General features: G+C 46.5%; 1 protein-coding gene across 1 annotated transcript; it reads left to right on the forward strand.

The window, feature by feature from the left end:
- The first annotated feature begins 9,054 nt into the window (after positions 1-9,054).
- On the forward strand, positions 9,055-11,584 carry LOC132206304 (zona pellucida sperm-binding protein 3-like). The gene is made up of 8 exons (XM_059639896.1): positions 9,055-9,240; positions 10,016-10,131; positions 10,226-10,329; positions 10,421-10,598; positions 10,682-10,808; positions 10,888-10,976; positions 11,060-11,181; positions 11,463-11,584. Exons 1-8 carry the CDS (start codon positions 9,055-9,057, stop codon positions 11,582-11,584), a joined length of 1,044 nt encoding a protein of 347 aa, XP_059495879.1.
- Positions 11,585-15,891: the final 4,307 nt, after the last annotated feature.

Genomic DNA, 15,891 nt, shown 5'->3' on the forward strand with positions numbered 1-15,891 from the left:
CGTTAACGTGCCTGCTGCTACCACCTCCGCTGGCAACGTGTTCCAGGCACCCACCACCCTCTGCGTAAAGAACTTCCAAGGTATATCTCCCTTTAAACTTTTCCCCTTTCACCTTGAAATTGTGACCCTGAGTAACTGAGTCCCCACTCTGGAGGTGTGGGTAAGGGGGAAAGAAAGCTTCTTGCTGTCCATGCCTCATGATTTTGTGGACCTCCAATGAGGCTCCCCCAACTCAATCTCCATATTTCTAATGAAAATAATCCGACTCAAGCTTTCTGCATAGCTAGTGCCCTCCATACCAGTCAACATCCTGGTGAACCTCCTCTGCTCCCTTTCCAAAGCATCCACATTCTTTTGGTAATGTGGTGACCAGAAGTGTATGCACTTGCGCTGTACGATGTGGATCAAGATGAGGTTATCCCCTCTGGAAGCAAAAACAGGAAGGCAGGTTTCTATCTGAATAGAAATAGAATGGAGAACAAGGGCGGGTGTGATGAATCCTGGGTCTTTTGACATCAGTTGCTGAAAGTCTGCACGAAGATGCAGCAGATAGTGAAGACAATAAATGGTATGTTGTCCCTCAGTGTTAAAGGACAGAATTAGAGCTGCCTTGCTGCAAATATACAGGGCCTGAGAGCGGCCACACCTGGGATACTGTGCACTGGCAGTGTCTCCTTTCCTGAGGAAGGGTGTATTGGCTACGGAGGGAATGCAGCAAAAAGATTTACCAGACAGATTCCTAGCTTTGTAGCGTTGAGGAAAGAAGAGAACGAACCAGTTAAAACTACATTAATTGGTGCTGAGGTGCTAGAGTTGGAGTGGGGTTGACAAAGTCAGAGGTCACGAGGCACCAGGTTAAGGTCTAACAGGGTTTCCAGCGCCACAAAAGCTTGTGATTAGGGTTCTCCAGTGTACTTCCCCTGACAAAGGAGCAGTGCTCTAAACGCTTAAGATTTCAGTCCTGTTGGATTGTAACCTGGTGTCATGTGACTTCTCAAGTGAATATAGATAGCTTTGAAGAATAAAGGGGAAATCTCATAGAATATTGTAACAGGGCCGAGCAGAGTAAATGCAGGAAGGATATTTCCAATGACCATGGAGTCCAGAAACTGGCAATCTGTCTCAAACTGATTCCTATCAGACTGATTTCTCATCAGCCACTAAAATAATAAGAGTAAGTGACTTGGTTCCACCATTCACTGTGACTGTGGCTGATCTGATGATACTGACATCCACTTTGCTGGATTGTCGCTATGACCTTTCATTTCACCTCATAATCACTGCACTAACCTCTGGATCCAACGCATCATCCTCCGACACTTTCGCCATCTGCCATCCGACCCCACCGCCAAAGACATTTTTCCCTCCCCACCCATATCTGCTTCCCGGAGGGGCCACTCTCTTTGTGACTCCCTTGTTCGCTCCACACTCCCCTCCAACCCCACCAGACCTGCCACTTTTCCCTGCAACTGCAGGAAGTGCTATACCTGCCCCCAAACCTCCTCCCTCATCCCCACCCCAGGCCCCAAGAAGACTTTCCAGATTAAGCAGATGTTCACCTGCATATCTGCCAATGTGGTACACTGCATCCGCTGTAGCCATTGGGGCCGCCTCTATATTGGGGACCACTTTGCAGAGCACCTATGCTCGGTTCACATTAAACAACTGCACCTTCCAGTCACGAACAATTTCAATTACCCCTCCCATTCCTCAGATGACCTGTCCATCCTGGGCCTCCTGCAGTCCTGCAATGACGCCGCCCGAAGGTTGCAGGAACAGCAACTCATATTCCACTTGGGCACCTGCAGCCCAATGGTATCAACGTGGATTTCACAAGCTTCAAAATCTCCCCTCCCTCCACTGCATCTCAAAACCAGCCCAGCTTGTCCCAGCCTCCCTAACCTGTTCTTCCTCTCACCTATCCCCTCTTTCCACATCCAGCTGCACCCCCATCTCCTACCTTCGAACCTCATCCTGCCCCCTTGACCTGTCCATCCCTGAACTGACATAATTCGTCCCTAGCTCCCCACCTACACTCACCTCTACTGGTTCCACCCCCAGCTCTTTGACCTGTCTATCTCGTCTCCACCTATCTTCTCCTTTATACATCTTCTATCCGCCTCCCCTCCTACCTATTTATTTCAGAATCCCCTTTCCCCTCCCCCATTTCTGAAAAAGGGTCGAGGCCAGAAACGTCATCTTCGGCTGCTCTGATGCTGCTTGACCTGCTGTGTTCATCCAGCTCTACACCTTGGTATCTCAGAGACAAAGCAGGAAAGGGGATGAAGTGGATGATCAGCCACAATCATAGCGAATGGCAGAGCAGGTTCAAAGGTCCCAACAGGCTTATCCCTTCCAGTATTTGCTCAGCTTCTGTGTTTCTTTGTTACTGAGAGCATGTTCTCTGGTAATATGCTATTCCACAAGGGGAAACAATCTACCTGCATCGATCTTGAGAATCCCCCTTTATAATCTCTTATTTTTCACAAGATCTTCACTCATTCTTGAAATTCTAATGAGTAGAAGCCTGTTGAATTCAAGTCCTCATGAGAAAATACTTCCATCTTTATCAGCCTGATGAACCTTCTGTGGACAGCTTCCGATGCCAATATATTATCTCAGATAAGGTGACCAAAACTGTTCACAGTATTCTACATGTGGCCTCGTAATCATTTAGCAAGAGTTGCACATTTTTATTTCTTCTCAAATCAAGAATCACCTTCCCTTTGCCTTTCCTGTTAGTTGATGAATTTGTCGATAAGCTTTTTGAGATTCATGCAGGTGGACTCCCCAATCCCTCTGTGCTGTTGCTTTCTGCAGTCTTTCTCCACTTAAATAATGTTCAGATTATCTATTCGTTCTGCCAAAGTGTAACACCAGATTTTTGACCAATCACCAAAACTATCTATATTGCTCTACAAACTCCAAGTGTTATCCCTACTGATTGCCCTCTCACTTCTAGCCAGGTTTGCAACTGATGCTCTCTCACTTCCCTAAACAAAGTCAATAAAACAATTCAAATAATTGAGTCCTTCACTGGCCCATGTGACATGACATGAGAAACAGATTGCCATCCTCAAAGTTTCACCTTTAGTTCACCCCTTGTCTTCTATCAGTTCTCCAATCCTCTATCCATGCTGATATGCTATCCCCAACAGTATGGACTCTTATTAAGGTGCCTGACCTGTAGCCTGTCAAGAACATTTTAAAAATCCAAATATTCTATATCTACTGATTTCATTCTATCCAATCTGTCTGTGTCCTCTTCTCAAAATATGATAAATTTGAGCAGGAACAATGCCCCCTTCATGCAGCAAGGCTGATGCTGTTTGACCATGTAATGTATTCATGAAAGTTCTCCAATCGAAGGTAACATTATCATTGTCCCGAAGGACCACTTGGCTGCTGTCTCATTAGATAGAGGTGATTGGTGGGGAACTTAACGTGGAGGTCACCATGCTTCAGGTAAGAGGCCAGGATGAGAACGTGGAAACTTCACGGTAAAGTCATACAGCATGGGAATTGAATTTTCTCCATTTGTAATAGACTCTTTTGAAATGGAATTTTGACAAGTCTTCCCCTTTCTCACACCACCCATGACCTTGGCATGAAATGGTCGTTTTAAGATGTCCAAGGTCTTTCTTGATGCTTTCCCACAGGATGGACCCTTTGTAAAGACATTTCAGTTAATTTCCATGTCGCGGGATATGAAACACTGCCCCAATATAATACTTTCCTTTATCTCTGCCATGAGTACACAAAGCCTAATTGGTTAAGCTCAAACTTCTGAGGTGACAGAGGTTCATTTTGTCCGACCCACTTTATTAATTGTTTATCTGACACTGTCTGGGACATGGTGATCATGCAGTTGTAGCACATCAGTCCCAAGCTTGGTCAACATCCAGTGGGTGTATATGGCACACCCCTCGACTTTGTGGGCCTCCTCAGAAGTATTGGCCATAGGCTCAATAATTCCTGTAAAAGATTTAGAAATTCAACCGAGACCAGCGTCACTTGTGACCTATCATGACCTCTCTGGCTGGTCTAAGTTACCTTCCCCAGTAATGAGCTGCATTTTCTTCTGAAGGGATTGTGTCTGACTTTCTAATTCTGCTGTGTCCAAGGTGTTGACAGTTGCCACTCCTGATGCATATCCTGCCCCCTGGCCAACTCCAACAGTCCTCTTTTCTTTCTATTCTAGTTGATCATAAGCTCACTCCCGCTCGATCGTTCATCAAGGAGGTGGGCACATAGTTGTTTTGTAGCGGATGGGCACTGTTGTGGATCAGTCATTTCAGTCAAATTAACGACCACCTGCACATGCCGATAAACTGGCACCAAAGTGACAGATTCTCCCGCCTCCTCGTGTACCAGACCCACACCTTCCATCCTGTACTGACACTCACTGCATCTCGGTTCTGGTGTGTTTTTAATCTCTGAGAGACATGGGGTCATCGGCTTCCTACAGGTCATGAAAATGATGAAGGGCCTTGTCCTCATCTCTCAATGCCCTTTATCATCTATCTCGCTCCTGTATCCATTCTGCCCATTACAATTGATAGTGATCCAACCAATTTATTTGAATTGCTTTGAGTAACCACTCCAGCCGATATACCTTTGTCATTTCCCCAGTCGATATTCAGAGGTGAATCATAATTTTACCTCAATTGCCGTTAACCAATGGTTGCTTAATAAATGGTCCGATAAAATGATGTTGAAATTTTTCTTCTGGGATTAGAGCCATTGTCACCTCGAGAACCCTGTTGTATGAAAATAGCACCCCTGTTCCTTCAAGTATACCCAGTGTCATTCCCATCCATGCCAGCCTATCTGCTCCTGTATAATACAAATTTTCGTCCCCTCTGCTTCCTGACTTAGTTCGTATTATCTTGTGCTGCCGACCAAAGTCATTCTTGATCACTGAATATCCTTCCAGCCTTGACACTCCTTGAGGCAAATTCACTCGTCACCATGACTCTAATACCTGCTCAAACATCGTCCCAAACATGATCATTCCGATAGGAATGTGTCACTCCCCTCATCTGAGGTTAAAGCTGCAACGTACAAGTATAATTTCTGTTCTTAGTGACAATTGTTTTCTTCTTTCTAATGAGAAGCCCATGTTTTCTTTACTCTGTACCAGATCATCCCTCCCTGGCTCTGTTTTGGATTCTAATTGTATGTATTGTATTGCCCGCTGACCTTCTCCACCCTTTTTCATTTCCTTTTGTTGTTTTCCTCGGCCCTCCCCATCTCCCTGGGAATCATAAACTGATCTTGTTCCTGCTCTCCCTGACCTTGGGAACTCAAAACATCGTTAACATCGAGCACCACGTGCCAAGTATGGCCATCCTGTTACCCCCACCTACTGGCTTCAGCACTAACCTGGCAACTGCTAATGCCTTGCATATGGATGTGATAGCTCTATCTGCTTGCTCACAGGGACGAGTGAGCTTTGGGCTGAAGAATGCACTGGGCTGGTATACTCTTATCATGACTCTTTATCCAAGCCTCAATTCTATCACGCTGGCTTTTGTGTCAAACTAGGCCTTACTTTGCTGCTTCTTCTTCCCTTGCTGGTGGGCTGCTACATCATTTGCTTCTTTTACCATTTCTACCAACTGTTGTACCTATTTGTCTGAAAAGTATTGTCTACCTCGAGTTCAATCGAGTCCAAACCGACCAACTTCTCCATTCCTCTCATGTCCCTTCCTGTCATTAGCTTGTAAGGAGTGAAGGATGTAGATGAAGCCACACTGTTCCTCAGTATCATTAACACATGAGGCAGAACAACCTGCCAGGGTGTCTTGTGCTGCTGCTGCTGCTGCTGCTGCTGCTGCACTATTTTGGCGATGATGGTTTTCAGTGTCCGATTCAGTCTTGACCACAATTCCACTCGACTGTGGTCTACAGGGCGTGCGGAATCTCTGTTTGATCCAAAAGTAAAGAGTTGTTACATTTTGCATGACTTGGGCGTAAAATTTGTCCCTGGTCTGATTCTATATTTTGGGGTATACCCAAATGAGTAAATAGACATTGCAACAAAATATTCACTGCATTCAACGCTGTGTTTTTTGTTGTCGGGAAAATTTCAACCCATTTAGTGAAGGTATCCACAATGACCAGGGCATATTTGTATCCTCCTGGAGTTTGGGTTTCGGGGTCCTGTATAGTCTATTTGTAGATTACTCCTTGGCCCTTCTATTGGTCCACTATGTCAGTGAGCCCCTTTCATAATGTTATGCTGTGTGCAGATCAGACAATTCGTAACATAGTGTTCACCATCACCTTTCATTCCAGGACACCCGGACACTTCCTACACCTCATCCAGTGTACTGTCTACCCTTTGTGTCCCCATAAATAGGAGAGGTTCTTAATGAATACTTTTCTTTGGTGTTCACAACTGAGAGGGAACTATTTGTAGGAGAGGACAGTGTGAAACAGGCTGGAAGGCTAGAGGAGGTGGATGTTCGTGAGGAAGATGACTTCTATGGGAAGTGAGGGAAGAGATCACAGACCCCTTGGTGATAATCTTTTTGTCCTCACTGTCCATGGGTTTAGTGCTGGCAGATTGGAGAGAGGCAAATGCCATTTCCATTTCAAAAAAGGGAATAGAGATAACCCCAGAATTTACAGGCCAGTTAGTCTGACTTCAGTGGTGGGCAACCTATTGGAAAGGGCTCTGAGAGATAGGATTTATGATCGCTTCTATAGACACAGATAGATTTATGATATTCAGCATGCCTCACAAACCTTACTCAAATCTTTGAAGAGGTGACCAAACGTGTAGAGAAGGCAGAGCAGTGGATGTGGTATACATGGATTTAAGTAAGGCATTTGATAAGGTTGCCCGTGGTAGGCACATGCAAAAAGTAAGGAGGCATGGGATGCGGGAAATTTGGAAGATTGGATTCAGAATTGGCTGAACCTGAGAAGATAAAAGATGGTAGTTGTCGTAAAATATTCAAAATGGTGCTCAGTTACAAGTGGCGTACCACAAGGGTCTGTTCTGGATCCGCTTCTGTTTGTGATTTTTGTAAATGATTTGGATGTCGGAGTGCAAGTGTGGATTAGTAAGTTTGTGGATGATATGAAGATCGGTCAAGTTGTGGATAGTGCGGTGGGCTGTTCTAGGTTACAAAGGGACATTGATAGGATGCAGAGCTGGGCTGAGAAGTGGCAGATGGAGATTTTCCCTGAAAAGTGTGGGGTAATTCGTTTTGGAAGGAGAAATTTGAAAGCAGAATACAGGGTAAACAGGAAGATTCTTGGCAGTGTGGAGGAGCTGAGAGATCTTGGGATTCATGTCCACAGTTCCCTGAAAGCTGCCACCCAGTTGGATAGAGTTGTTGAGAGGGCCTATGTTGTGTTAGCTTTCATTCATGGAGGGACTGAGTTCAAGAGCTGTGAAGTTATGCTCCAGCTACACAAAAGCCTGGTTTGCCCACATCTGGAGTATTGTGTCCAGTTCTGGTCACCTCATTACAGGGAAGAATGGGGGTGTTGGAAAAGGTGCAGAGGAGAATTACCAGGATGTTGCCTGGAATGGAGGGAAGGTCTTACAACGAAAGGATGAGAGAGGTAGGTTTTTTTTCTTTTGAACGACAAAGGATGAGAAGTGACTTGATAGAAGTGTACAAAATTATCAGAGGTTCAGATGGAGTGGACAGACAGAGTAGCGACTATGATGGGCATAGTTTTAAAGTGCGCGGAGGTAGATACAAAGGAGACGTCAGAGGTAGGTCCTTTCCTCAGGGAGTGGTAGAGACGTGGAGTGCATTGCCGGAGAGGGTAGTGGAGCCGGTCTCATTAGGGGCATTTAAGAGGCGGGTACAACTCAGGGCTTGATACAAGGTAAAGTTCCTTCCACAGTGCGCTATTTTAGCAGGCTGGAAGTAAATCTCCCTCTAACTTTTTAAACTGGAAGGAAAGCTACAGTACACGGTCCTGAGAAACAGTTCTTGGTCAGGGACTGCACATGATTAGTTAAAGATTGCAGCTCCTTCTACACCTATAAACTGAAAGTGAAAGTTTGTCTGCTCCTTTCATCTGAAAGTGCAGCTGCCACCACACTGTTCTGATCAAACATTCCCAGGACGTGTACCGCCCAGAGTTAGATGCAGGAAAATGTTCCCCCTACTGTTTCAAACAGAAAACAATGCTTCAAAACATTCTCTGTTATAGATAGTCAGGAACATTGCGGGATAAGATCCAGAGTAAAGCTGTCTCTACACTGTCCTCACTGACACTCCAAGGAAGAGGACAGCACAGGGTTAGATACAGATTAAAACTACCTCTACACCGTCAGCATCCAAATCGACCAAGGCAGGTAATAGCATGAGGTGCGATAGCCACTCTCTCTTTAAATTCAAAGTAAAGCTCCTCCATGCAGTCTCAAATAAACAGACACAGGGAGGCGCACAGCATGAGGAAAATATAAGGAATGTTCCTTTTGTTCTAGCCAAACCCAGTTTCCAAACACCATCCAGAGACAATCTTTCTGTATTTCTCACTGTCAGACACCTGAGATCAGAGAAATGTTGAAATGATCCATGTTTAATGATTTTACTCAGGGGGCCACACCATGAGGACTTGTGGAGCTGAATGCAGTCAGGTGACAGCACAGCAACTCCCAGGCATTCCTATTGGTCCAAATGGAACAGGCCCTCCTGGTCAGAAATCCATGAGTTTAGTCAGTGCTGGAAATTGTAGTGACTGGGGCTGGTTCATTGGTTCAATGTTGCTGCTTCTGGTCTGATTGGTGTCAGGTGAGTGCAGGTTGTGTGTATAAAAGGAGCTGGGTGGGGGCTGGAAGGGATGCTTGAGTTGTTTGGGATCATGGGGGATTTTGTAGTGAGGGGTTTTTTTCCAGTGCTGGTGTTAGTTGGAGCTGTTTGTTGCTCTGAAACTTGGCAACAGTTTCTGAGCCAGAGGTATCCATGGAGAATAGTGAGAGCCACTCCTGTACCTGAGAGAGTCCCTCCTCATGGGGATCCCACTGGTTCCAGTTTCAGAATGTCTGAGGGTGGGAGTGTGTCTCCACTGCAGACTGTGATGGTGCAGTGTGGAGAGCACAAGCTGTTGGTCAGGGCCCAGTTGGATTTATTTGGAACAAGGCACCTGATTAAAGCTGCTGACCTGACCCTGGGGACAGCAGGTTGTCGGCCGACCAGGATTTACCCTGAGAACCACACTGTTCTCTTTGACTATGGGCTGCATGAGTGTGGCAGCAGGCTGCAGGTAATGAGTCCTCCCATACTTGAAAGTTTGGGCTGGTTGCTGATGCTCACTGTAACCACTGCTTGGATATAATTGGTCTTGAGTGGTCTCCTACTTTAAGAACCTGTAAGCTATCCTTATATTCTGACTGGAATTGGGTTTTTGCTGCTGTCCATTTTTGGTGTTCTGCCATCTTCTGTTTCCTCTTTGCTTCTAGCTCATTCCCCTCAGTAAGACACATGTGAATGTTGAGTTCTTTCAATACAGTTCCCAATAGTTCTTTCTTGAGTCTAAGATGGGTTGAAATAATGATCATGGAATTGAGTGCTGCACTGTTGACTGTCCCTGATGTTGGAATGAATGCACTGATTGGAATATGGACACAGAACAACTTCCATTTTTCCAGACGGCCAATGCGTGCCTTCACTTCCTTTTTTCTGTCCTAACTTGGTAGGACCCAAATGCCTGTCTCTTCATGATCTCTCTTTTAACTGCACCCCATTCATCCTGAATGCCCATGTTCCTGTCTCTCATCATGATTTCACTCCAGAATAAATCAGTGCTTTGACCAGAGTGTTCAGCCTCTGTTAGAGCATTCCAATGATTTGGAGTTCCTTGTTACATTGATCCTGTATGACTGACGACTGACTCCTGACCTGTGACTAGCACTCCAGCAGTGCTAGGAGGAAACTACATCTTGGCACTTGGGTCCCAAAAGAGATGATGTCATTGTGAGCCCTGTGTTGACCCTCCTCATTTCAGATCATTGCTCATTCCTTAACCTGGTGTCTTTCAGATGATGGGAGATTTTCTGATCTACACCACCCACTTGTCACACATCCCAAACTATCCTGGGTCTGTCATTGTGAGAACTAACGGAGCTGTCATTCCCATTGTGTGTCGGTATTTCAGGTGAGAATCTTTACTCGCTTGATCAATATTATTCCCAAGCACAGTTGTTACCTGACCTTGTCCTAAAATGGTTACCTTGTCGCCCTTCCCCCAGGAAGGGCAATGTGAGCAGTAACTCCATCAAGCCCACCTGGATCCCATTCAGCTCCACCAGGTCTGCAGAAGGGCACCTGTCCTTCTCCCTGCGTCTAATGAATGGTATGTGATGGCTGGCTGGGGAGGGATCTCCTGGTGTCACTCACTGGGGGTTGTACCCACTTTCTCCAACCCTTGTCCTCTTGTACTTCAGGTGACTGGCTTACAGAGCGCACTTCCACTGTCTACTCCCTGGGAGACCTCATTCACATTGAGGCATCTGTTTCAATGGACAACCACATGCCCATGAAGCTGTACATTGACCGCTGTGTAGCTACACTGAGCCCAGGCAAGGACTCCAGCCCCAGATACAGCATCATTGACTACAATGGGTAAGGAGCTCTCGGCTTTCTCCAGCTGCTTCCATCTCGATGACTTCACTCCATTCACTTCATGTACCTTTGTTCACCTGCAGTTGCCTCGTGGACAGCAAAGCTGAGGACTCCCTTTCAACCTTTGTGTTGCCGGGAGACCGGCGGGAGCCGGACAAGCTCAGGTTTGACCTGGATGCCTTCCGCTTCTATGGAGATGAGCGTTCCTTGGTAAGAGCAAGCTGCTGATTAGTCACTCAACTCAATGGGCAGAAGCCAAACACTGACTTGTGCTGAATGTGTCCCTCAGATTTTCATCACCTGTCACCTGAGAGTTGCTGCAGTGGGTCAGGGAGATTCCAGGAACAAAGCTTGTACTTTCCAGAAGCTGCACAAGATGTGAGTGTCACCCACTCCCTGTCCCTTCATGATGTTGCAGAGATGTGATGCACCATGTGGTTGATGGGCTGTTTCTCGTTTAGCTGGACCCCACTGGGGGAATCGACCAGTGACATTTGTGCCTGTTGCCATGTGGGGAACTGTGGTAGCACAAGGGAGATCGCGTTTCCCTCCAGAGGCAGGAGAGACCTTGGACTTGAAGCTGGTAGGTCACTGACCCACTGGGGGCTATATCCCATTTTCCCTGACCCTGACCGTACTGTTTGTTCCTGCAGAGAGTGAAGCTGGATTGAGGTGGGAGGGTGAGGCCTCAGTTGGCCCCCTGCTCATTCTGGATCCTGAGCTGACCAGCCTGGCAACTGAGCCCCTGACTGAGGTTGAGCAAAGGATGCAGGAGATGTCTCCAGGCGGTGAGTTGCCTGACTGCTAGTTTCCCTCTTTGTCCCAGTTTCCCTCAGTAACCATTGGTTTCTCCTTGTTGTGTAGGTCTGCAGTCTGAGCTGGTTGTGATGTTGTCCCTGACAGTGACGGCTGTCTCCCTGATCTCTGCTTCGTTGATGGCCTTGTTCATTTACAGGAAACACAAGCAAACTCCTTTCACCTCATGAAATGACCAATAAAGCAGTGATTCTTTGAATTGTCTGTTCAGACCTTGTTTTTTATTTTTCCATCCTCACGGAATTTTTTAGTATTCACAGAGGATTTCTAGTTCTGATTTTGGCATTGACTCCCACAGTTAGGTTTCTCTTGTATCCCCTGGAGATTGAGCTTTCTTTTAACCTCTTGTGTTAAGCTTTGGAGGAATTATTTTCAAGGCTTACATCAAACTGTAACTGCAAACAATAACTTGTAAACCACCTGGTATTTGGTCCCTTTTCAGTATTTAGGGAAAGCTTGTGTTAACTATGACTATGCCCAAATTTGAGGAGGGCACATGGCACTTGGCCCTTGAGTACATCAATAAACAATTGTCTGAGGGAAACATCTGTGTTTAACCCTGAAATAGGCTGAACTGTCAGGTTGCCCTGAGGGGCCCATCTTTCTTCCAAGATTTCCTGAGCAGAGCACAACCTGCTCGCACTTGCTTATTCTCAATCGAACCCTGATGTCACCTGGCAGGGCTGGTGGGTATGAAGGCTTTGTGACTATGCCACACTTCTCCCCTGGTGGTCATCTGAAACTGCCTGCTGTGCCTCTTGTGGTAAAGGAGGGTGTAGCTGACTGTGAACACAAGTTGGCATTCAGAGAAACGAATTCTCAACTTCGGTAGGAAATGCTGAGGAGGTCAGTTCTCATGAACGCAATGTGATGTGTAGCTGAGAATACAGGTATCTGATCTGCCCTGACTGGTGTCTGAAGACTCAGTGGAAAAAGCTTTCTGGCCAAATGCGTCTAACTCCCCTTTTGCTCAGGGCTCGATGTTAAATGGAATGACTGCTCATAGTCAGTGGGAGACTGAGCAAGTTGTCCTGTGTCACTGTAGCCATGACATGGAGTGCTATGTTTTGTACCTGAAATATTCAGCAACTAAGTAGATAAATTGTGGCCAAAACACCATTCTGTTAATATAACTGACCTAACCGCCCTCACCTGGTAGCCTCTCTTTTGGAAGAGGAAGTTTGACACTTGGTGGGTTTAATCCATGTTGCATTCTGACTCTTGGCAGCATGATCTGAGGGGTTGGGAAAGTGCATTTTACGGAAGGCACTGAAACAAGGTCTACAGGCCTCAATACTGTTGTTGTCTTTGTATTTCAGTTGTGCAGCCTGATGTCTGACCGGAGTATGCCAGCTGTGGTCAGGGCATGTGTTAAGCAAGTGTCTGTCTGATGTGGGTGAGGGCTGTTAGTGATTTGAGGGTTACAAATCTGTTTCCTTTAGGGAAGCGGTTCAAATTCCACGAAAGCCTGAGTACCAGATTCCATGGGTTTGAGCTGAGAGCTTTGATTCCTGTGGCAAGGTCCTCAGTAAGAGGGGAGGGTCTGGGGGCAAGGTGGCTCCACAGATCTGTTGTTGGGGGACATTGGAGAGCGATTTCCTGAGATGAGGGGAACATCAATGAACATGGAGATCAGGAAGGGGAAGTTGTGGCCAGCGGTTTTAATGAAGGGAGGATGGATGCAAGATGTGGGCCCAAAAAAGTTGCGGGTGCGGGGGGTGTGTAGGGAGATGATAAAATGGGGAGGACCTCTTTAACTGGCACCACACTGAGTCTTCTGCGTAGAGGGACTGCACTGTTAGCTCCAGAGTTATCCTTTGTCTAAGCTTTTTTTAAATGTGAAGGTACCTTTCTGTCCAGACTTGAGCTCCATCTACAGTACTGAATTCCAACATCCCCAGGAAATGCACCTAACTAGGTTAGGTACAGAGTGCAGTTCCACGTTCCCTGTTCAGACAAGGGTTCAAGAGCAGGTACTGCATGTGTTCATCTGGTATAATGCTGTTTCAAACTGCTCCCTTGACTGTCTCCCTATTAACTATATTGCTAGTTTGGGAAGCAGTTTAGCAAGGTGAACTATTAAGGAGGATAATAACACTCTTCCTTGTGATTTGGACAACTAGAATAAGTGGGTAAATAGTAAAGCGAGTACAACGTGGATAGAGATGAGGTTATCCACTTTGGAAGCAAAAACAGGAAGGCAGGTTTCTATCTGAATAGAAATAGAATGGAGAACAAGGGTGGGCGTGATGAATCCTGTGTCTTTTGACACCAGTTGCTGCAAGTCTGCATCAAGATTCAGCAGGTGAAGACAATCAATGGTATGTGGTCCCTCAGTGTTTAATGACAGAATTAGAGCTGCCTTGTTGCAAATATACAGGGCCTGCGTGGTCATCTGTGGAGTACTGTGCACAGGTATTGTCTCCTTTCCTGAGGAAAGGTGTACTGGCAATGGCGGGGAAGGCAGCCAAAAGATTTACCACAAGATTCCTAGCTCTGCAGAGTTGAGGAAAGAGAATGAACCAGCTAGAACTAGATTAATTGGTGCTGAGGTGCTCGTGTTGGAGTGGGGCTGACAAAGTCAGGTCACTAGGCACCAGGTTACGGTCCATCAAGCTTTTTTCAATGAACCACTTTGTGGTGCTGCGTTCTCCAGTGTACTTGCCCTGACAAAGGAGCAGCGCTCCAACAGCTGAAGCTTTGTGTCCTGTTGGACTGTAACCTGGTGTCATGTATCATGTGACTTCTCAAGTGATACAGATAGATGTGAAGAATAAAGGGGAAATCTCATAGAACCCTGCAATATTGTAATAGGACCAGGCAGAGTAAATGCAGCAAGGATATTCCCAATGACCTTGTAGCTGAATCTTTTAGGATCTTCAGATGCAAATCAGCAGCTCCAGGGGATAATTCAGCCATTAGTTTGTATAATACGACCTTCGTGATGGTGATGGGACTTAAGTCCTGTCCCACGTTCCTTAGTATTTGTGGAATGTGCAATGTACCTGCCACTAGAAACACTGATGCCAAATATCTGTATAACTATTCTGCCATCTCCTGGCTCCCCGTAACAGACCTGGAAGGTTCGTTATCAGTGGTGTATCTTCACTTGATTTTAAAAAAATTACGTGCAAAGAGAATTTTATTTTCTCTTTGAACTGCTTGCTAAATTCCTCCTTTGCAGGTTATTTTTCTGTTGTCTTTTTAATGTGCTTTTAGTCCTCCTTTACTCATTTGAATTTATCACTGATTTTTAATCTCCAAAATGCTTTTGCCCACAACTTGATACCTCACCCTTCCTCAACTTCCTTGGTTGATCAACTTTGGTTTCTCGACTACTGGTGAGGGGGAGATGCCATCCTTGAAAATCGAGGACGGCTGAGGTGTACGGGAGTGGAATGCCTCAACCTGAGAGCGGATATGGAAGATGGGGTGGCCATGGGTACCAGCATGGGCCCAAGCTATGCCTGTCTCTTTGTAGGTTATGTAGTACAATCCCTGTTCCGTAGCTAAACTGGCCCAAATCCCCACTTCTTCCTCTGTTACATGGACTGTGTTTCGGTACCGTCGCGTGCTCCCATGAGGAGCTCAAACAGTTCATCCACTTCACCACCAACACCTTCCACCCCAACCTTAAGTTCATCTGGACCATCTCTAATCCCTCTCTCTCCTTCCTGTACCTCTCTGCTTCCATCTCTGCAATCCACCAAGAAACCAATATCAATTTCAAGCGCATCGACTCCCACAGCTACCTAGAATAAACGTCCGTCCTCCCTCCAGCAAAAATGCTACTCCCTATTCCCAATTCATGGACCTGCAGCACAGGTATGGAGACCTGGTTCCCAGGATGAGGCATTCCACTCCCAGACATCTCAGACGTCCACATTTTTTAAGGACCACAACTTTGCCGACCCCCACCCCCGCTCAGTGGTGGAGAACACCCTCTACCGTGTCTCCCACACTTCCCTCACACCCCCTCCCCACAACAAGAACCAAAACAGAACCTCCCTCATCCTCACATACCACCCCACCAACCTTCAGATCCAACACATCATCCCCTGACACTTCTGCCATCTGCAATCCGACCCCACCACCAAAGACGCTTTTCCATCACCGCCCCGTCTACTTTCTAGAGGGACCACTCTCTCTGTGACACCCTTGTCGGCTCCGCGCTCCCTTGCCCCACCACCCTCAGCACTTCCTGCGGCTGCAGGGGAAAGTGCTACACCAGCCCCTTCACCTCCCCGCTCACCCCCATCCCAGGCCCCAAGAAGACTTTCCACATTGAGCAGATGTTGACTGCCCATCTGCAAATGTGGTATATTGCATCCGCTGTTCCTGATGTGGCCCCCTCTGTATGGGGAAACAAAGCAGCGGCTTGGGGAGCACTTTGCAGAACACCTACGCTCGGTTCGCACGAAACAACTGCGCCTCCAAGTCGCAAATCACTTCAACTCTCCCTCCCATTACCTCAGAC

The sequence above is a fragment of the Stegostoma tigrinum genome, chromosome 35 (assembly GCF_030684315.1).
Source record: "Stegostoma tigrinum isolate sSteTig4 chromosome 35, sSteTig4.hap1, whole genome shotgun sequence".
Taxonomy (NCBI): Eukaryota; Metazoa; Chordata; class Chondrichthyes; order Orectolobiformes; family Stegostomatidae; genus Stegostoma; species Stegostoma tigrinum.